This window comes from Triticum urartu, chromosome 6A (assembly GCF_056163025.1).
Source record: "Triticum urartu cultivar PI428250 chromosome 6A, HENAU_Tu73, whole genome shotgun sequence".
NCBI classification, from domain to species: domain Eukaryota; kingdom Viridiplantae; phylum Streptophyta; class Magnoliopsida; order Poales; family Poaceae; genus Triticum; species Triticum urartu.
In genome coordinates, this window is record NC_141878.1 from 435,966,863 (window position 1) to 435,989,898 (window position 23,036).

Below are 23,036 nucleotides of genomic sequence, written 5' to 3' on the forward strand. Positions count from 1 at the left end.
TGATTTTAAGGTCCCTTTGTTTCGGTGCAAATGGGTCAATCTGTCAGGAGGCGGGTGTGACGCCCCCGATTCGACCGTACACTAATCATACACGCAAATGTGTACGTTCAAGATCAAGGACTCACGGGAAGATATCACAACACAACTCTAGACACAAATTAAAAATAATACAAGCTTTATATTACAAGCCAGGGGCCTCGAGGGCTCAAATACATAAGCTCGAAATCACAAGAGTCAGCGGAAGCAACAATATCTGAGTACAGACATAAGTTAAACAAGTTTGCCTTAAGAAGGCTAGCACAAAAGTAGCAACGATCGAAAAGGCAAGGCCTCCTGCCTGGGACCTCCTAACTACTCCTCGAAGTCGAACTCCACGTAGAATCATTCTCGGGATCGTCTGGCTCCTGGATTCCATCATATGATCGCAATAACCAGGAAAAGGGGAAAAGGAAGTAGGAAAGCAACCGTGAGTACTCATCCAAAGTACTCGCAAGCAAGGACCTACACTACATATGCATTGGAATCAATGAAATGGGTAGTATATGTGGACTGAACTGCATAATGCCAGAATAAGAGGGAGATAGCTAGTCATGTCGAAGACTACTCTTCTGGTAGTCTCCATCTTGCAGCATGTAGAAGAGGGTAGAGGTAAGGTCACCAAGTAGCATCGTATAGCATAATCCTACCCGACGATCCTCTCCTCGTCGCCCTGTAAGAGAGAGATCACCGGGTGTATTTGGCACTTGAAAGGGTGTGTTTATTAAGTATTCAGTTCTAGTTGTCATAAGGTCAAGATACAACTCCGGGTTGTCCTTTTACCGAGGGACACGGCTATTCGAATAGATAAACTTCCCTGCAGGGGTGCACCACATTTCCCAGCACGCTCGATCCCCTTTGTCCGGACACAGTTGTCTGGGTCATGTCCGGCCTTGGAAGATCAACACGTCGCAGCCCTACCTAGGCACAACAGAGAGGTCAGCATGCCGGTCTAAATCCTATGGCGCAGGAGTCTGGGCCCATTGCCCATTGCACACCTGCATGTTGGGAGGGCGGCCGGAGAGCAGACCTAGCAATCTCCATTACAAAGGAAGTTGCGTTGCACGGTCCAACCCGGCGCGCACCGCTCAGTCGCTGACGTAACGAAGGCTTCGGCTGATACCATGACGTCGAGTGCCCATAACTGTTCCCACTTAGTTGGTTAGTGCGTATAGGCCGGTAGCCAGACTCAGATCAAATACCCAGATCTCGTTAAGCGTGTTATTTTGATGTAACCGTGAACGCTGACCAGGGCCAGGCCCACCTCTCACCTAGGTGGTCTCCGCCTGCCCTGTCGCTCCGCCTCAAGTAACAGTCGGAGGCCGTCGGGAACTCAGGCCCACCACTACCTGGATGGAGCCACCTGTCCTTTCAGCCCCCCACATCGGAATCACTTGCGGGTACTCTACGAGCCGACCCGACTTTAGTCACCACATGTATCATGTGTAATATGTCTAGTATATACCCGTGATCACCTCCCAAGTGATCACGACCGGATAGTATAGCATGGCAGACGGACAAGAATGTAGGGCCACTGATGATAAACTAGCATCCTATACTACGCATTTAGGACTACAGGTAAGGTATCAACAACTGTAGCAACAATGACAGGCTATGCAACAGAATAGGATTAACGGAAAGCAGTAACATGCTACACTACTCTAATGCAAGCAGTAGAGAAGATTAGGCGATATTTGGTGATCAGGGGGGGCTTGCCTGGTTGCTCTGGCAAGAAGGAGGGGTCGTCAACACAGTAGTCGATCGGGGCACCAGCAACGGCGTCAGTCTCGTAGTCTACCGGAGAGAAGAGGGGGAAGAAACAATGAATATAATGCAAACAAATGCATAACGATGTATGACATGACAACGAGCGGTGCTAGGCGTGCCCTAACGCGGTAGGAGGTGATACCGGCGAAGGGGGGAAACATCCGGGAAAGTACTCCCAGTGTTTCACGTTTTTGGACAGCCGGACCAGAAGGGGAAAGTTGCGTGTTCGCTATGCTAGGGATGTGTGGCGGACGAACGGGCTGTGTATCCTGATTCATCTCGTCGTTCTGAACAACTTTCATGTATAAAACTTTTTCATTTGACTTACGAATTATTTTATATGAATTTCTAAAGCTTTAATAATATTCTAGAATTTTTGGAATTGTTTTAAATTTGAAAGTTAATTTCTAAAGTGCAGTCAACCCAGTCAACTTTTGACTAGTCAAAAGGGATAGCATGGCCCACATGTCATGGTCATAGGTGTAGATTACTTAGGCTAAATTAATTTAAACTAGGGGGCCACATGGCATTGTTTATATAGATTAATTAGCACTACATTACATCCTACCTAAACTAGCGCTAATTAATCCTAGCCTAATTAAACCATGGGCCGACCGGTGGCATAGCCAGCCGTGGCTGTGTACACACACGCACACACACGCAACACATAACTAGGGGTTACTTCTGTTCCCTGTTAACAGAACAAAGCATTTTGCGATTTTTATAGAATTTAATTCATGCCATATTTGAATTTGGTCCGATGGAATAATTTGGAGGTTGTCATGTGTACTCCCAACACAAATTAATTTCAACGAAGTTAGATTTTCTTTGACCATAGTTTTGTTGCCATCCAGAGAGCTAAGAAGGTAGAAATAGCAAAAGCTAGCCAGTGCTACAGTAACGTTCAGTTACTATAGGAGCGGCAGCAGAGCAGCGAAATGCAGCGGCAGGAGTTAAGGAATAGCAGCGGCGGCAGCAGCTATGCACCCGTAGTAGTAACAAGAAGCATCATGCAGAATACTCCTACTGAGCGGGGAAAAATGGCTCTCGCTCGGACGGAACCGCCGCTTCCTCCCCCAGCGTCCCCAACCACCGCGACTCTCGCAGCCCCGCCGGCCTTCATTGATGGCGTCTCCGGCCGCGTGCTGCCCTGTGTTGCCCTGCTGGAGGCGGGGGAGGCCTCCGCTCCCCTTCTCGTTGACCCGGTCTCCGGGCGGATCCTTCCATGTGTGGCCTTGCGCGACTTCGAATCTGTCGAGATCCCGGTAAGTAACTCCGCCCTTTCCCTTTCTTGCTCGCTGCCAGCCGCCCAGCCGTCCGCCGCAGTGCCTCCCTCTCCATCTGGAGTGTCGACGGTGGCTGCTTCTGCCAGGCCACGGCTTCAGTCGATCGTGGTTGCCTCTGACCGCGGAGATACGCCAGCGACCGGTCGGGCTCCGCCCCTCCCGAGGCCTCTCTCTGGCGCATCTGCGGCGGGCACTGCGACCTCTCCGGCTGCTCCGGCGATTTACTCCTCACCTCCACCCCCTGCTGTGGCACCAAATGGGGGTGGGGATGCCGCGGGGTGGACTACGGTCTCCTCTCGGCACACCCAGAAACTGATGCGGCGTCAGGCACGCGAGGTCGCCCGGTATCCAAAAGATCCGCGCCATTATCGCCTTGCGTCGTCTGCGGCTGCGGAGGCATTCAAGAGGCGCTTTGGCGATGCGTGCTACCGCTGCCTGGGCTCAAGACACAAGTCCTTTGAATGCCGTGATCCTATAGCTTGCTACTCCTGCAAGCGGTCGGGCCATCTCGAGCGCGGCTGCCCTAAGCGCCTGAAGAGCAAGGGCGCACCAGTTCCCTCACAGCCTGCCTCGTCCGCTGCTTCTCCGGCCGGTGGTTCGTTCGCTGCCGTCGTCCGCGCGCCTCTGGTGCCTCCTCCAACGACTGCCGTGGTGCGCCGTGGGGCGCCACCTGCGGTGCCCATGGCCTATATTCCGGGTGAGGCGTCGCGAAGGCCAGCGAGTTCCAGCTGCAAGGTGGTCAGCACTCCGGTCATGGAGGCAGAGGCCCACCGACTGCATTCATCCGCGCTCGTCCTGACGACGGTCGAGCACTGCTCTGGCATCTCTGCCGACATGGTGGCGCGGGCGGTGGAGCGGGATTTTCGCTTCCCGCCGAGCGACATCGTCGTCGTGCCGTTCTTCCCCGAAAACTTCCTCCTCACCACGTTCCAACCTGCCCAGAGAGACATGGCCCTTGAGCAGCGGGGCATTGAGGTGGCCGGAGTGCAGTTCAAGTTTCGGCCATGGCTTCCACCACCTGGCACCAGCCGCATCTGGCGCTACTACTGCCGGGTGGCCATCGAGAGGCTGCCGCTGACCGCTTGGGACTGGGAGAGTGTCAAGGAGGTCCTCGGCAAGGACTATGACCTGGACCTGATCGAGCGCCAATCAACCACCAAGGCCAACTGCTCGGCGCTCTTCGCCTGGCTCTGGACTTGGCACCCGGACAAGATCCCGCGTGCGTCTGACTTCACCGTGCTGCAGCGGCCCGACGTCGTTCGCCCAAGGGAATTTCTGCCTGAAGGCACGCCCGCGGAGGAGGGCAAAGAAGGGCCGGCGTTTCCGGTGCTGATCCATCTGGATGTTGTCAAAGACTACACGCCGATCTCCCCAGGGCGCGGCGAGCGCGCGAAGTGGCCGCGCACGTACAGCTTCAAGGGCAAGTGGAGGTTCGGCACCAAGGATGGAGAGGACAGGGCCAGGTCCGGGGGCTCTTACTCCAATCATCTTGCTGGGCGCCGGAGCGATGACGATGAGGGGGATGGAGGAGGTAGCAGTCGGCGTCGTGGGACGCGTGGAGGGGCGCGCAAGCGCTTCTTCCAGAACATGCGCGAGCAGGCCTTGTGTCGTGACACTGCGAGCAGGGATCTGGAGTCTCGGCGCCATCGGCGGCACACGAGCACCGCCGCCGGCGCGTGCCCGGTTGGCGCTGCCGCCCCGACGGTCCTGTAGAGGGGACTTGACAGCCGACCGGCTGTCACGATCCTCGTCACTCCTGCTCTGGGGGAGGTGCAAGTGGCGCAGCCTGAAGAGATGCAGATGGTGCAGCCCGTGATGCAGGAGGTGCAGGGTCAAGGGGTGCAGACGGAGCAGCCTGAAAGGTTGGGGAGCCAGGCCAACAGTCAAGACAAGCCAAATGATGCTAGCAATGAGTTGCTGATGGAGCAGTCTGTAAGGATGGGGGATGATGTTAGCAAGGCCATGAGCGTGGCTGTTGAAAGGGTTGCCGTGGGACATGATGATGCAAATCTGTCGGTGGAGGTACAGCCCAGTGATCTGCCTCCTGCTGATCTTTCTGCTAGAGCGCTCTCCTCGCTGGGTGTGCCACAAGAGTGGGGAGGTGTTGACATGGTCAACTTCAGCAACCCCACCTTTGGCATGATGCAGCTGTACTCCCCTGCTCGGCAGCGGTCCTTGTTCTGCTTCAACCAGAACGCAGCTTGGCCATACCACTCTCTGCTGGATGATACAACACAGGCTGCCGGGGGTGCGTCCTTCTTTGCTGCTGCACCAGACAGCTTTGCGTCACCGCTGCATGGAGCACCCTCCGACCCATACTCCTTGCCTCCTCTTCCGCCTTCCTTGGGGTATGGACCGCAAGCGCACTGGCCGGACCACGACAGTAATCTACTGCAGCATGTGCTTCCCGGTGAGGCGATGGACTGGTTCTCTCAAGCGGCTGGGCCTGAGATACTTTTTGGGCCAGGGGCTCAATGCATTCCCAGTGCTGGAAGTTTGGGCCAGGGGGTCCAGCTGCAGGACATTGACGCTGAATTTTGGTGCGCCCCGGTACAGTCTCCATAAGAGCAAAGGGCTAGGCGCGCCTTGGCAGAGGCCAACCTCTCAGGGCCTGGCTTGGTGGCTGCAATCACGGCAAAAGTGGCTGATCTACAAGTGGATGAGCAGCGGGCCTTTGTTAGCAAGATTGCGTCTCTTCTCTCAGACTCTGTTCTTGGCTCCCCTCCAGCTCTGGCTGCTGGAACACAAAGGCCGTCCCTACGTCAGAAGCTTCTGAGAATTGGCAAGGGCACCCGTCAGAGCACCCGTCTCCTCAAGTTGTGCTCCAATTTCTCCACTTCGAGGCGCACTCAGGCGGCCATCTGCGTCAAGCTTGGCATCATCAAGAAGGTGGAGGAGTTCTCCGACGACACACTCCTGGCCTACATCGAGTTCTTCCGTGCGCCCATGTCCCCGGAGAACGTGAGAAAGCTCACGGAGATCGCGGGGCTGTCCTCATCAGCGCAGCTTCGGCTTCCTGATGAGGAGTTGCAGGCCATCCTGGAGGAGCTCTCGAGGAGGGCTCCTGTTGCGCCTCGCGCTTGATGCGCCTCATACTATGCTCGCCGCAGCCTTAGTGTTTCCCATGATTGGTGTCCTGTTAGCGTGTCTGTGTCTGTTGCTTTGTGTGCGCTGCTCGGCTGCATGGTTTAACTTGCCTGAACTCTGTACTATGGCCTTGGGGTGCTCTGTTGCCCTGGAGGTCCCTTTAGTAGTTTCAATTGTGTACTATGAGTGAACAACTCTCCCTGATTAGTTGGAATGTTCGGGGATTAAACGACCCTGCCCGTCGCGCGACGATCCGCGCGTTCCTGGACCGCTCCTCTTGCTCAATTGTTTGCATCCAGGAGTCGAAGCTTTCGTCCTTCTCGGCCGCCGACCGTAGTGAGATTGCTGGGCCGCGGTTTGACATGCATGCCGCCCTGGATGCGAACGGCACCAGGGGTGGCATCCTCCTCTGCTGGAGGTCCGATCGGTTCACTGCTAGCTCAGTTGTGACTAGGGAGTTTTCCATCACGGCTCGCTTCATGCCGGTGGACGGGGGGGACCACTGGTCCTTAACCATAGTTTATGGCCCGCATGATGAGCCGCGCAAGCCCGCCTTCCTCTCTGAACTGGCGCTCATACACAACTCAATGCTGGGTCCATGGATGATTATCGGGGATTTCAACCTCATAAAAGACCCGTAGGACAAGAACAACGACCAGATTTGTAGGCGTTGGATGAACCGGTTCCGTCGTACGCTTAATCGATCAAGCCTGCACGAAATTCCGCTAATTGGCCGCAAATACACACGGAGTAATGAGCAGCAAGTGCCGACGCTAGTTCGCCTGGACAGAGCTTTTTGTAACGTAGACTGAGAGCTTCTTTTCCCAGCTGCAAAATTGCTACCGCAAGCCTCAACTATTTCAGATCATTACCCCTTGATGCTTGTCAATGATGGCATCCTTTCGATCAACCGTCGGTTCCGTTTCGATAGCTACTGGCAGTTCATTGCCGGCTTCAACGAGGTGGTGCAACAAGCTTGGATGGAGGGCACAGGCAGCAGATGCCCAATCGCTCGCCTGAATGCCAAGCTTTGGAGCACAAGCAAAGCGCTTAGGAACTGGAGCAGGGTGCATGTGGGCGACTTGCAACGGCAACTTGGGATTGCCACGGAGTTGATCTTTCAACTAGAAACTGCTCAGGAGTCCCGCCAACTCACTGAAGATGAGCGCGAGCTGCATACCAAACTTAAGTCTAGGACATTGGGGTTGGCTGTGCTACTTAAGATCAAGAGAAGGCAACGCAGCAGGGTCTTATGGCTTAAGGCCGGGGATGCCAACACAAAATTCTTTCATCGAAAAGCCAATGCTCGGCACAAGAGGAACACAATCCATGTCTTGCATGGGGCGCAAGGGCCTGTTACCTCGCCTGATGCAATGACACAGTTGGCACATTCGTATTTCACGGACATTTTTGGACAAATGCAGACTCCCACTGCCGCCTTTGATTGGGACGAGCTTGAGCTTGAGCAGGTGGACCTGCATGACATTGACATGAAGTTTAGCATGGAAGAAGTTAAGGCGGCAATTGACGATATTCCGACCGACAAAGCGCTGGGCCCGGATGGTTTTTCTGGAGGCTTCTTTCGGACCTGCTGGGACACAATTAAACATGACCTGCTTGCGGCCATCAACCAGTTATACCACATGGACAGTACCGGCCTAGCAACAATCAACAAAGCGTTGATTGTACTACTGCCCAAGAAGCTAGGTGCTGACTCCCTTCAAGACTTCAGGCCTATTTCATTAGTCCACAGCCTAATCAAGATATTCACAAAAATCTTGGCTCGGCGGCTCGCTCCAAAACTAAATCTGTTAGTTGATCCATGTCAAGCTGCTTTCATTAAGCATAGAAGCATCCAAGAAAACTTTTTGTATGTCCAAAATGTGGCGCGCTCCTTCCACAAGAAGAAAAAAGCAACGATTCTACTGAAGCTTGACCTTGCTAAAGCCTTCGATTCGGTTTCCTGGACATATATTCTGGACATGCTCAAAGCGAGGGGTTTCAGTGACAGATGGAGGGAGTGGATCGCCATGCTTCTTCGCACCTCCTCCTCGCGTGTCCTAATAAATGGGGCTTTTTCAGAGCCAATATTACATCGGAAGGGGCTCAGGCAGGGAGACCCCATCTCCCCATTCCTATTTGTGCTGGCGATGGATCCGCTTCAACGCATTATGAACCTGGCCACGGAGGCTGGCCTACTGGCGAAGCTCCCCGGCCGGCGGCATATCATGCGCTGCTCCTTCTACGCTGACGATGTGGCCCTCTTCATGACACCGTCCGCGACCGACGCAAGTATGATCAAGATGTTGTTGAGCTTCTTTGGTAATGCTACAGGGCTGCACACAAACACGCTCAAGAGCGTGGCCATGCCCATCCGCTGCGGTAACTTGGACCTCAGCCATATATTGCAACCGCTAGGAATTCCGGTGAAACAATTCCCATGCACCTATCTCGGAATGCCACTTTCGCTGCATGCTCTGAGAAAGGTGGATCTTGAACCGTGGTTAGCTAAATTTGGAGACAAGATAGCCAATTGGAAGGGGGCCATGATGGCGAAAAGTGGAAGATTAGTGCTCCTTAAGTCTACCGTCCTAGCATTGGCAGTATACCTAATGACTGTGCACAAGCTGCCGCCATGGATCCGGAAACGCGTCGTCTAGCTCTGTCGGGCTTGGCTCTGGAGCGGGGAGGCTGAGTGCAAGGGAGGGAAGTGCAGAGTCAGCTGGCAGTTGTTGACGCGGCTGAAGCACTTGGGCGGCCTGGGGGTCTTCGACCTTGAAAATTTTGGTCGAGCGTTGCGTTTGCGCTGGCTCTGGATGTCATGGCAGCAGCCGCCGCGACCTTGGGTTGGGCTGGATCTGCCTTGTGACAAACAGGACCGGGCTCTTTTCTCCATGGCCACTATTATCACGGTTGGCGACGGCCGGCTTGCCCGCTTCTGGCATGACCGTTGGCTGCAGGGTCAATGTCCCAAGGTTATCGCTCCAAGCCTATATGAGATTGCCATTAGGAAAAACTGCTCAGTAAGGGACTCCATGCATGATGACCGTTGGCTGAAGGACCTCGCGCACGGGCTCACGGACGGGATGGTAGATGAGTTGGCCCATCTTGCCTCCCTCCTCGACTCAGTTCAACTGACCGGCAACGGGCCTGATCAGATTGCATGGAGGTTCACAGCTGATCAAACATACTCTGCTAGGTCCGCATACCATATCCAGTTCATGGGCTCGGTTCCACCGGAGGCGGCCAAGCTGCTTTGGGCCGGCTGGGCGTCGGGCAACTGTCGTTTCTTTCTGTGGACGGCTACCCTCGGATGCATACCTACGGCTGACCTGCTCCAAAGACGTGGATGGGATAATAACTACTTTTGCCCGCTTTGTGAACGCAGCCTTGAGACAACATATCACTTGCTTGTTGAATGCCCTTGGTCGCGCGGTGCTTGGGATACACTGGCTGGGCTCGCAAGTCTGCCTTCCATGCAGACTGATAGTTGGGTGGCCACCACCAACATCAAGGAATGGATGACATCTTGCTGGAGTAAAGCCGCATCTGATAAGAGGAAAGGAGTTCTATCTTTGATGCATCTAGTCTCCTGGGAGATATGGCGTGAGCGCAACCGACGGATTTTCCAGAACTTACGGATGGACATGCGCACCTTCGTGCAGCGGCTGAAGGACGAAATCACTATGTGGAACATGGCAGGAGCTGGAATTCCTTTTGACTCGGGTTGAGGACCCTTTTGTACATCTTTTTTTCCCTTTTGATGGCATCGTTTCTTTGATGTCTTTGCCTTCTTCGGCGCTCCTGTTACTCTTTCTCCCTGATCAATGAATTTGGTAGATCAACTACCAACATTCAAAAAGAAAAAGAAGCAGCATGCATCCGTAGTAGTAACAAGAAGCAGCAGTAGGAAGCAAGCAACAGCAGCAGAGTTTCAGCAGCAACAACAGTAAAGGTAGCAGGCAGCGGGAGCGCACATGCAAGGGCGGCTGCGGGCGCAACGCACGACGACGGAAGCGACGGGGTCCGGCCAGGGGATGTCCAACGCGCGGCCGAACGCGGCCAGGGGGCACAGCAGGGCGCGTACAGGGCACCGCGGCACGAGGCGCGGGCGCGGACCGTGGCCAACGGACAGAGCTTGGGCGGCGCGGGGCGGCGGCAAACGGCGTTGGGGAGAGGGAAAAAAGGGGGAACGGGCGGAGGCTCACCCCGGGGAGGCCGTGGATGAGCTCGCTGAGGCCGGGAGGCGCCGGTGATGGAGATCGACGGCGAATGACGGGCGGCCGTGCGTGGAGAAGATAGTCGATGGTGGCTCACGGGGCTCTCCTAGCTTGAGACCTTAGTCGAGGGCGAATGAGACGACGATGGAGGAGCCCCTGGATGTATTATGAAGCGTCGGGGAGGCCAGTGGCCATGACGACGACAGCCACCATGGCGAGCAGCTCGGGCACGAATAAATTTTGAGGGAGAGAGAGGGAGCGAGGGGATAGCAAGGGCTAGGGTTCATCCACTGGGTCGGGCTCCAGCTTAACTAGGTCAAGGGTGACGGCGGATGGTTGACACGCGCCCATCGGCGACGTGGACGGGCGCGCCAGCTCCACGCCATGGCTCCGCCTCTCTCGGTACATGGGTTGAGGAAAGGCCCTGGTGGTGTGCTGGGCCTGGTACAGTAGAAGGGATGGGCTAAGTGCAGAGGGAGGGTTTTCCTTTTATTCCTTTCCTTTCTTTTTATGTTTCGTATATTCTTGGCTATTTTGCAAATTGTTAGGCCACAAAAATAGTTTTGTAAAATATCTAATGGTGCCACATAAATACTTTTAAATATTTAGCACTGCCATAAAAAGGTTTTGAGGCAAGATAATTTCATCTGATTTTTGTTCAAAAGAAATTGGATTAAAAAGGGCTCTTTAGGTATTGTTTTTGGGTGACAACTTTTAATTAAGCAAACAAGTGACACAATTTTTCTCCACCATAATTAACTATGGTTTATTTTCAACATTGGGAACAATTTAGTTTTACTGTTTGAAGAAATAATGTATTTAACTTTATTTTAAATTTGAAATTGGCTTTGATTTTTATCAAGTGGAAATTGTCTTAGTTAAACGTGATGACACGGCACCATTAGTGTGAGGTCACTCTAGCTTAAATATCCGGGCGTCACAATTCTCCTCCACTACAAGAAATCTCGTCTCGAGATTTAAGAGGCGGAGTAAAGGGGGAGGGTTTTGGTTACGAAATTCTAGAGAGTGTTCTCGGTCTTAGTTGCCCTTCTCGAAGAGGTAGATCTATTACGTTGATGTTTTTATTTCTCTGCTTCAGGTCATCATGATGAAGCCGGCATCCTTTCTTCAGGATCTCCATCGTACTTACGGAAAAGTTAAGTGGAAAAACTCAGGAAGGACGGAGTTTAACACATGTTAGGTACCTAGGGGCTATCTCAGTGTACGAGGTATAGAGGCATCTCTCGAGTTGACATTCAAGAAAGTCATCGAGAGTAAAGTAAGAAGGTGCAATAGGAAGTTTCAAGCAGATAGGCAATTGTTAGTTGCCTGAAACAGAATGGGAGAGTAGTTCAGACCAATGGGAATAAGTGTTGTGTTCGATACCAGATTAGACCATCTCTGGGAAGGTGACCCGTGAATTACATACGGATTCAAACACGAGGAGTCAATTTGGCAACAGGGGTGTACATGAGAGTTAGGTTTCGATCCTCTGGAACTGTGGGTTATGGGCCCACCATGCGGTAAAAGTAGAAAGGGCGGTGATATTTTGCACAACCATGATAACAAGGCATGTCAGAGGATAGTCTATCAATTATGTCGGCAATGTCGGTACCAAGGGCGAGGGACGAAGAGAACCATCTTCATGCTCGTTGAACGAGGCAGACCAATAGGTAAAGTTCTCGTCCATCGGTGGTTACCGGAATGTTATCAACAATATTAACATGGTCTTACTAACAGAGTGGTTCAACGAGGTGCTTATCTAAGCAGGAGAATATTACTACTTAGATCATACTGATCACCAATAAGGTTAAACAAAACAATGGAAAGGAAATGGTGATCATCAGATTAAATAGACAATGGAAAGGAAAATGTGTTTAAACACATGTTTCGGGGATATATCCTTACCAAGGACAAGCAGAGCATGATATCCATGACAGGATAGAAAGTAGAAAACCATTTAGGTAAGGGGAGAGGAATTTCATGACATAACCCAAACAACGGTGTTTGGATAATGGACAAAGAAGATTTAGCATTGTTCTTCAAATGCTCTTATTGAAAATCGTAGTACCACCGACATGCTTCGAGATCGCATTGAAAGGTCTTCAAGCAAAGGTCAGACCTTGATACACAAAGGATCCATCAGGAAAAACTTATTAAACAAGTCATTCAATTTCCTCATGGAAGAATGGTTAACCTTGCTGAAAAGGAACCTATAACAACAGGTCCTCCGGCCAGGTATGCTAGGCATGCCATCACCTTACCGGGTCACATGAAGACCAATGTTATAACTCTTGGAAATATGTCCCAACCATCATATCTGACCGAGATTCAGATCCGATTGGTGTCAAATTACCTCAGACTCAGGATGCCCGAGAAGAAAAGGTGCAACACAAACTGACGAGATGACATTGTAAGATTCTCGGGAAATGAACTATGGAAGCGAGTTTCGAATCAAGAGTTCATCATTAAACCAAGGAGAGGACGAGGAGGTGACTGAGGGACTCAGGGACAATTCATCAAGTTTCAGACAAGATGGATTTCCACAATTATGTGAACAAGGAGATAACTTTTGTCGGATCAATGATACAATGATGTATGCTTGAGGAAAACATACACAATTTAACATTGATTGAAAGGTGCACCCGAAATATGGGCTTAGGTAGCATGATCAATGTTAGAATGGTGATTCGATAACCAATGGTCTAAGAATGAAATATCGACCATTAACTTGAAAGCAATAGGGTTTCTAGAAGTTTTGAAGTCGCACATCATAGTACAATTGTCGGTTTTCCGGTTAGAAACAACATGGGGACCAAGGAGTGAACGGATATGGCAAGGAGTATCACCTGTATCAAGAATTCTTAAGAGGTGGTGAAATTCTCATGACATTCTTGTCATAAAAGATGGTAATACTCCAAGGTAAAGAACAAATGCTGGATAGCAAGGATCTCAAGGTATAACACGAAACACGAACAAGTTTGTGTTTAACGGAAGGTAATAAAGTGGTCGATGATAACACAAATCATCGAGGGTCGGGATGGTACTTCTCATCATGAATTCAAATGATATCCTAGAAGGAGTCAAAATATTGATGATGATCACGACACATTTGTCGAGAGATTTCATGAAGATGTAATTGATCATGATGTCATCAAGTCAAAGGAATGATGAAGCGCAAGTTTATTGGAACCACGGGTATGACACAAACTCGGAATCAAGCTTGTTGTCCAAGGCGAAATGATATGACGAGGAAAGTCGACGTAAGCTTAGCTTATTGTCGAAAGATGTGCTCTGGTAATAAGGAACGGGTGGCAGAGTTAAAATTTAGCACGATAATGATATAGCCAATCAGGCTAGGAATGATTTGAAGGGTTATTGAACTCATAAGCAACGAAGATTACTTAGAGTTATTGAATCGGAGTGCGTAATTGATTCACTTATCGGTGTTCTCGAGTGACTATTAACACAAAACCCTGGGGGGCCATTGGATTCGGAGAGAATAATAGTTGATGAAGAACACATAAGTTATGTAGTTCTGTGATATTCTCGAGATACCAGAGGGTATACTCGAAGGTAGGACATAATAGAGGTTGGATAGGTATATTGATCTGCAGAAGACAAGTACTCCAATTTGTCCGAGAAATGGTATTAAGGAGAAAATATGGTCGGAACCACGGTTGCAAAGGACCAAGCATAGATACAAGATGAACTTATAATAGGGGGATTATTATTATTACAAGAAACTTCCATGATAAGTTCCACATCGGGTCCATGGGCATGAACACAAAGTTCAAGGTCGACTCCCACTTCTGCAATGCATAACCTTTCATCCACTTCTCGTTTATGAAGAAGTTGTAGTGTTGAAATTTTATCTGGCGAAGCACCAGAAGAATATGACTCGTGAAAACCTTCGGGTTAACACAGATAAGAGAAGACATAGGTTCAACCCGTCAGGGTATCGTGGAAACATATACTACAAGCTTCAATAGTAAATTATAAAAGCTCGAAAGTAGAGCATGGTTGACAAAAGCAGAGGATACAATTTACCAAAGGCATTATGTATCCGAGGAAAGGCTCACAAGCTTATTGAATATGAAGGACGTTGTCGGATAAATTTCCGACAAAGGGTCTGGTGGCCACAAAGGATCTGATGTGAGCATCGGTACTCAACCAGAGGAAGAAAGAATGCAAGGAGATCATAATATAGAAACAACTGACTAACTCAAAGCTCAAATGCAAAGGAATTATGAATTCCAAGACAAGGGTTCAGAAGCAAACCTCTGATTAGGGAAGGATAAGTAGAATCGCCTTAGGGGTACAATCGATGGCAATTTGATTGGATGAGATCCAGCTCATGTTTAAAATGACGTCTGAGCCGGAAGGATAATTTATAAGGGTCAACTAATGATTGTGTGCATTCATAGACAATAATTCATTAGGCTCAAAATGGCAAGGACAAGGGATGTCAACGAAGGCTACTAGGCATATGGAATTAAACATAATGCAAGCAGGCAAGAATTTCAAGAGCAAAAGTCTGCTGAGGATTTTTGAAAGACCGAATAACATTCAAAGAATTTTGTGAAACACATGATCAGCTGGGGATGAACGAATCCTTGATAAGTGTGAGGGATTATCCGTAGGGGTATTTCTGTGGCAAATAGCTACAAAGCGGTGAGCACAAAGGATTCTTGAATTATCGAAGAAATTTTTAGGGTATCAAGTAATAACAGGGGCAACTGGGAACAAAGGTAAGAACGACAAGTGTAAGCAATTATCCATAAGGGTTTATCGGTGGGCGGGAATAGCAAAAGTGGTGGGCACCAGGTCTCGAGAGAATAACTAAGAGTATCATTGCAATCTTCTGGTGAAGCAGGCCATCATCTGGAATGAAGGGGCTCTCCAAGAGAAAGTATTTACGAGAACCTAGAGTTAGAGTTAGCAAAATCATTTAACCCGAATAGAAGAGGGATCAGAGTCCCAGAGTATAGACGAGGAATAAAAGATCCAAATACCACCCAATGGCGACGCGGGCCCATGGGCCGCACAACCATGTTAGTAAATAGTTTTCGTCGACTAGACTCAACTTCGGCCAAAGAGTGTCGAAGGGGGATTCCTACAGGCAGTCAGTTCTGTTACCAACTTGTGATGCCCCTGATTCGAGCATACACTAATCATACACACAAATGTGTACGATCAAGATCAAGGACTCACGGGAAGATATCACAACACAACTCTAGACACAAATTAAAATAATACAAGCTTTATATTACAAGCCAGGGGCCTCGAGGGCTCGAATACATAAGCTCGAAAACACAAGAGTCAGCGGAAGCAACAATATCTGAGTACAGACATAAGTTAAACAAGTTTGCCTTAAGAAGGCTAGCACAAAAGTAGCAACGATCGAAAAGGCAAGGCCTCCTGCCTGGGACCTCCTAACTACTCCTCGAAGTCGAACTCCACGTAGAATCATCCTCGGGATCCTCTGGCTCCTGGATTCCATCATATGATCGCAATAACCGGGAAAAGGGGAAAAGGAAGTAGGAAAGCAACCATGAGTACTCATCCAAAGTACTCGCAAGCAAGGATCTACACTACATATGCATTGGTATCAATGAAATGGGTAGTATCTATGGACTGAACTGCAGAATGCCAGAATAAGAGGGGGATAGCTAGTCCTGTCGAAGACTACGCTTTTGGTAGCCTCCATCTTGCAGCATGTAGAAGAGGGTAGATGGTAAGGTCACCAAGTAGCATCGTATAGCATAATCCTACCCGATGATCCTCTCCTCGTCGCCCTGTGAGAGAGAGAGATCACTGGGTGTATCTGGCACTTGAAAGGGTGTGTTTTATTAAGTATCCAATTCTAGTTGTCATAAGGTCAAGGTACAACTCCGGGTCGTCCTTTTACCGAGGGACACGGCTATTCGAATAGATAAACTTCCCTGCAGGGGTGCACCACATTTCCCAACACGCTCGATCCCCTTTGTCCGGACACACTTGTCTGGGTCATGCCCGGCCTCGGAAGATCAACACGCCGCAGCCCTACCTAGGCACAACAGAGAGGTCAGCACGCCGGTCTAAATCCTATGGCGCAGGGGTCTGGGCCCATCGCCCATTGCACTCCTGCATGTTGCGAGGGCGGCCGGAGAGTAGACCTAGCAACCTCCATTACAAAGGAAGTTGCGTTATGCGGTCCAACCCGGCGCGCAGCCGCTCAGTCGCTGACGTCACGAAGGCTTCGGCTGATACCACGACGTCGAGTGCCCATAATTGTTCCCGCGTAGTTGGTTAGTGCGTATAGGCCGATAGCCAGACTCAGATCAAATACCCAGATCTCACTAAGCGTGTTATTTTGAAGTAACCGCGAACACCGACCAGAGCCAGGCCCACCTCTCACCTAGCTGGTCTCCGCCTGCCCTATCGCTCCGCCTCAAGTAACAGTCGGGGGCCATCGGGAACTCAGGCCCACCACTACCTGGATGGAGCCACCTGTCCTTTCAGCCCCCCACATCGGAATCACTTGCAGGTACTCTACGAGCCGACCCGACTTTAGTCACCACATGTATCATGTGTAATATGTCTAGTATATACCCGTGATCACCTCCCAAGTGATCACGACCCGATCGTATAGCATGGCAGACAGACAAGAATGTAGGGCCACTGGTGATAAACTAGCATCCTATGCTAAGCATTTAGGATTGCAGGTAAGGTATCAACAACTGTAGCAACAATGACAGGCTATGCAACAGAATAGGATTACCGGAAAGCAGTAACATGCTACACTACTCTAATGCAAGCAGTAGAGAAGAATAGGCGGTATCTGGTGATCAAGGGGGAGGGGGGGGGCGTGATACGTCTCCAACGTATCTATAATTTTTGATTGCTCCATGCTATATTATCTACTGTTTTGGACATTATTGGGCTTTATTATCCACTTTTATAGTATTTTTGGGACTAACCTATTAACCGGAGGCCCAGCCCAGAATTGCTGTTTTTTTGCCTATTTCAGAGTTTCGCAGAAAAGGAATATCAAAGGAGTCCAAACGGAATGAAACCTTCGGGAATGTGATTACGAACATGATCCAGGAGACTTGGACCATACGTCAAGAAATAAACGAGGAAGCCACGAGGTAGGGGGCGCGCCTACCCCCCAGGTGCGCCCTCCACCCTCGTGGGGCCCCTGTTGCTCCATCGACGTACTCCTTCCTCCTATATATACCTACGTACTCCCAAATGATCAGATACGGAGCCAAAAACCTAATTCCACCGCCGCAACCTTCCGTATCCGGAGATCCCATCTTGGGGCCTTTTCCGGAGCTCTGCCGGAGGGGGCATCCATCACGGAGGGCTTCTACATCAACACCATAGCCTCTCCGATGAAGTGTGAGTAGTTTACCTCAGACCTTCGGGTCCATAGTTATTAGCTAGATGGCTTCTTCTCTCTTTTTGGATGTCAATACAATGATCTCCGCCTCTCTTGTGGAGATCTATTCGATGTAATCTTCTTTTTGCGGTGTGTTTGTTGAGACCGATGAATTGTGGGTTTATGATCAAGATTATCTATGAACAATATTTGAATCTTCTCTGAATTCTTTGATGTATGATTGGTTATCTTTGCAAGTCTCTTTGAATTATCAGTTTGGTTTGGCCTACTAGATTGATCTTTCTTGCAAGGGGAGAAGTGCTTAGCTTTGGGTTCAATCTTGCGGTGTCCTTTCCCTGTGACAGTAGGGGCAACAAGGCAAATATTGTATTGTTGCCATCGAGGATAACAAGATGGGGTTTCTATCATATTGCATGAATTTATCCCTCTACATCATGTCATCTTGCTTAAGGCGTTACTCTGTTTTCATGAACTTAATACTCTAGATGCATGCTGGATAGCGGTCGATGAGTGCAGTAATAGTAGTAGATGCAGGCAGGAGCCGGTCTACTTGTCTCGGAAGTGATGCCTATATACATGATCATACCTAGATATTCTCATATATATGCTCAATTATGTCAATTGCTCAACAGTAATTCGTTCACCCACCGTAAAATACTTATGCTCTTGAGAGAAGCCACTAGTGAAACCTATGGCCCCCGGGTCTATCTTCATCATATTAATCTTCCAATACTTAGTTATTTCCTTTGCTTTTTTACTTTGCTTTTATTTTACTTTGCATCTTTATCACAAAAATACCAAAAATATTATCCTATCATATCTATCAGATCTCACTCTCGTAAGTGACCGTGAAGGGATTGACAACCCCTTATCGCGTTGGTTGCGAGGAGTAATTTGTTTTGTGCAGGTACGAGGGACTCGCGCGTAGCCTCCTACTGGATTGATAACTTGGTTCTCAAAAACTGAGGGAAATACTTACGCTACTTTGCTGCATCATCCTTTCCTCTTCAAGGAAATCCAACGCAGTGCTCAAGAGGTAGCAAGAAGATTTCTGGCGCCGTTGCCGGGGAGGTTCGCGCAAGTCAAGATTTGACTCCCAACAACGAGCGATTTCTAGCGCCGTTGCCAGGGAGTCTACGCAAAAGTCAACATACCAAGTACCCATCACAACCCTTATCTCTCGCATTACATTATTTGCCATTTGCCTCTCGTTTTCCTCTCCCCCACTTCACCCTTGCCATTTTATTCACCCTCTCTCTCTATCCCCCCTCTCTTTCTCTATTTGCCTCTTTTTGCCCGCTTACTTTTTGTTTGCTTGTGTGTTAGATTGCTTGCTTGTCGCTATGGCTAGTCCCTTATCCACTCCGTTGTCCCCTAAGTCTGAAGTCTTTCACTTCAAACAAAGACAAGGAGAAAACTTAAAAGATGCCTTTATAAGAGCGTGTTCTTCTAGTTCCTATGAAAATAAAGATGAATATCTAAAAGTTATTGATGTGTCCCCTATTAAATCTTTGTTTTGCAATATGAATGTTGATAATGATGGGACTGAATATGATCCACCTTTACCTAGAAGGCATTCCAAAAGTTTGGAGTTTTTAGATCTTGATGCTAAATTTGATGAAAGTGGGATTGAAGAAATTAAAAACCCTAGATGTTGCTAAACCCACTATTTTGGATTTCAAGGAATTTAATTATGAAAATTGCTCTTTGAATGATTGTATTTCCTTGTTGCAATCCGTGCTAAATTCTCCTCATGCTTATAGTCAAAATAAAGCGTTTACTAAACATATCGTTGATGCCTTGATGCAATCTTATGAAGAAAAATTTGAGTTGGAAGTTTCTATCCCTAGAAAACTTTATGATGAGTGGGAACCAACTATTAAAATTAAGATTAAATATCATGAGTTCTATGCTTTATGTGATTTGGGTGCTAGTGTTTCCACCATTCCAAATACTTTGTGTGATTTGTTAGGTTTCCGTGATTTTGATGATTGCTCTTTAAACTTGCACCTTGCGGATTCCACTATTAAGAAACCAATGGGAAGGATCAATGATGTTATTATTGTAGAAAATAGGAATTATGTGCCCATGGATTTTATTGTTCTTGACATAGATTGCAATCCTTCATGCCCTATTATCCTTGGTAGACCTTTCCTTAGAACGATTGGTGCAATTATTGATATGAAGGAAGGAAATATTAGATTCCAATTTCCGTTAAGGAAAGGCATGGAACACTTTCCTAGAAATAAAATTCAATTACCTTATGAAACTATTATGAGAGCCACTTATGGATTGCCTACCAAAGATGTCAATACCTAGATCTATCCTTGCTTTTTATGCCTAGCTAGGGGCGTTAAACGATAGCGCTTGTTAGGAGGCAACCCAATTTTATTTTTATTCCTTGCTTTTTGCTCCTGTTTAGTAATAAATAATTTACCTAGCCTCTGTTTTAGTTGTGTTTTTTGTGTTTAATTAGTGTGTGTGCCAAGTAGAACCGTTGGGAAGACTTGGAGAAAGTCTTGTTATCTTGCTGTAAAAAACAGAAACTTTAGCGCTCACGAGAACTGCTGCCATTTTTATTTGGAAAGTACTATTTAGTTAATTATTTTTTCAGATGATTAATAGATAAATTCCTCACGTCCAGCAATTTATTTTAGAATTTGTTCTGTTTTTGACAGATTCTGTTTTTCGTGAGTTGTTTGCTTATTTTGATGAATCTATGGCTAGTAAAATAGTTTATAAACCATAGAGAAGTTGGAATACAGTAGGTTCAACACCAATATAAATAAAGAATGAGTTCATTACAGTACCTTGAAGTGGTCTTTTGTTTTCTTTCGCTAACAGAGCTCACGAGATTTTCTACTTTAAGTTTTGTGTTGTGAAGTTTTCAAGTTTTGGGTAAAGATTTGATGGGTTATGGAACAAGGAGTGGCAGGAGCATAAGCTTGGGGATGCCCATGGCACCCCCAATATAATCTAAGGACACCTAAAAGCCAAATCTTGGGGATGCCCCGGAAGGCATCCCCTTTTTCGTCTACTTCCATCAGTAACTTTACTTGGAGCTATATTTTTATTCACCACATGATATGTGTTTTGCTTGGAGCGTCTTGTATGATTTGAGTCTTTGCTTTTTAGTTTACCACAATCATCCTTGCTCTACACACCTTTTGAGAGAGCCATACATGATTTGGAATTTGTTAGAATACTCTATGTGCTTCACTTATATCTTTTGAGTTATATAGTTTTGCTCTAGTACTTCACTTATATCTTTTAGCACGGTGGTGGATTTGTTTTATAGAAACTATTGATCTCTCATTCTTCACTTAGATTATTTCGAGAGTCTTAAATAGCATGGTAATTTGCTTAAATAATCCTAATATTCTAGGTATTCAAGATTAGTAAAAAATTTCTTATAAGTGTTTTGAATACTAAGAGAAGTTTGATGCTTGATGATTGTTTTGAGATATGGAAGTAATAATATCAAAGTCGTGATAGTTGAGTAGTTGTGAATTTGAGAAATGCTTGTGTTGAAGTTTGCAAGTCCCGTAGCATGCACGTATGGTAAACGTTATGTAACAAATTTGAAACATGAGGTGTTCTTTGATTGTCCTCCTTATGACTGGCGGTCGGGGACGAGCGACGGTCTTTTCCTACCAATCTATCCCCCTAGGAGCATGCACATAGTGCTTGGTTTTTGATGACTTGTAGATTTTTGCAATAAGTATGTGAGTTCTTTATGACTAATGTTGAGTCCATGGATTATACGCACTCTCACCCTTCCATCATTGCTAGCCTCTTTGGTACTGTGCATTGCCCTTTCTCACATTGAGAGTTGGTGCAAACTTCGCCGGTGCATCCAAACCCTGTGATACGATACGCTCTTTCACACATAAACCTCCTTATATCTTCCTCAAAACAGCCACCACACCTACCTATTATGGCATTTCCATAGCCATTCCGAGATATATTGCCATGCAACTTTCCACCATTCCGTTTATCATGACACATTCATCATTGTCATATTGCTTACCATGATCATGTAGTTGACATAGTATTTGTGGCAAAGCCACCGTTCATAATTCTTTCATACATGTCACTCTTGGTTCATTGCATATCTCGGTACACCGCCGGAGGCATTCATATAGAGTCATCTTTTGTTCTAGCATCGAGTTGTAATCATTGAGTTGTAAATAAATAGAAGTGTGATGATCATCATTTTCTAGAGCATTGTCCCAAGTGAGTAATTAAAAAAAGGGGGAGAGAAAGGCCATAAAAAAGAAGAGGAGGCCCAAAAAGGGAGAGAAAAAGAGAGAAGGGACAATGCTACTATCCTTTGCCACACTTGTGCTTCAAAGTAGCACCATAATCTTCATGATAGAGAGTCTTTTGTTTTGTCACTTTCATATACTAGTGGGAATTTTCCATTATAGAACTTGGCTTGTATATTCCAACAATGGGCCTCCTCAAGTGCCCTAGGTCTTCGTGAGCAAGCAAGTTGGATGCACACCCACTTAGTTTTTTTGTTGAGCTTTCATACATTTATAGCTCTAGTGCATCCGTTGCATGGCAATACCTACTCCTTGCATTAACATCAATCGATGGGCATCTCCATAGCCCATTGATTAGCCTCGTTGATGTGAGATTTTCTCCTTTTTTGTCTTCTCCACATAAACCCCATCATCATATTCTATTTCACCCACAGTGCTATGTCCATGGCTCGCGCTCATATATTGCGTGAAAGTTTATAGGTTTGAGATTACTAAAGTATGAAACAATTGCTTGGCTTGTCATCGGGGTTGTGCATGATGAGAGCATTCTTGTGTGACGAAAATGGAGCATGACTAAACTATATGATTTTGTAGGGATGAACTTTCTTTGACCATGTTATTTTGAGAAGACATAATTACTTAGTTAGTATGCTTGAAGTATTATTATTTTTATGTCAATATGAACTTTTATCTTGAATCTTTCGGATCTGAATATTCATACCACAATTAAGAAGAATTACATTAAAATTATGCCAAGTAGCACTCCGCATAAAAAATATCTTTTTTATCATTTACCTACTTGAGGACGAGTAGGAATTAAACTTGGGGATGCTTGATACGTCTCCAACGTATCTATAATTTTTGATTGCTCCATTCTATATTATCTACTGTTTTGGACATTATTGGGCTTTATTATCCACTTTTATAGTATTTTTGGGACTAACCTATTAACCGGAGGCCCAACCCAGAATTGCTGTTTTTTTGC

The 23,036-nt window shown here is 47.5% G+C and overlaps 1 protein-coding gene and 1 long non-coding RNA gene across 4 annotated transcripts; one reads left to right on the forward strand and one right to left on the reverse strand.

Moving 5' to 3' along the window:
* Positions 1 to 10,717, reverse strand: LOC147965577 (uncharacterized). 3 transcript variants are annotated; one of them, XR_015608438.1, is made up of 4 exons: positions 10,385 to 10,696; positions 9,832 to 9,996; positions 1,753 to 1,830; positions 1 to 404 (listed from the first exon to the last, which is right to left on the reverse strand). It is a non-coding gene; the product is annotated as an uncharacterized LOC147965577 (long non-coding RNA). The 3 variants fall into 3 exon arrangements; XR_015608439.1 differs by lacking the exon at positions 9,832 to 9,996 and having other exon boundaries at positions 10,385 to 10,695; XR_015608440.1 differs by lacking the exons at positions 1 to 404; positions 1,753 to 1,830; positions 9,832 to 9,996 and adding an exon at positions 7,350 to 7,651 and having other exon boundaries at positions 10,385 to 10,717.
* Positions 2,844 to 4,802, forward strand: LOC147965578 (uncharacterized). The gene has a single exon (XM_087527665.1). The coding sequence runs from the start codon at positions 2,844 to 2,846 to the stop codon at positions 4,800 to 4,802; it is 1,959 nt and encodes a 652-aa protein (XP_087383791.1).
* Positions 10,718 to 23,036: the final 12,319 nt, after the last annotated feature.

Excerpts from the sequence above, each read along its gene's own strand:
- LOC147965578 (XM_087527665.1), top strand. The coding sequence starts at position 2,844 with ATGGCTCTCGCTCGGACGGAACCGCCGCTTCCTCCCCCAGCGTCCCCA.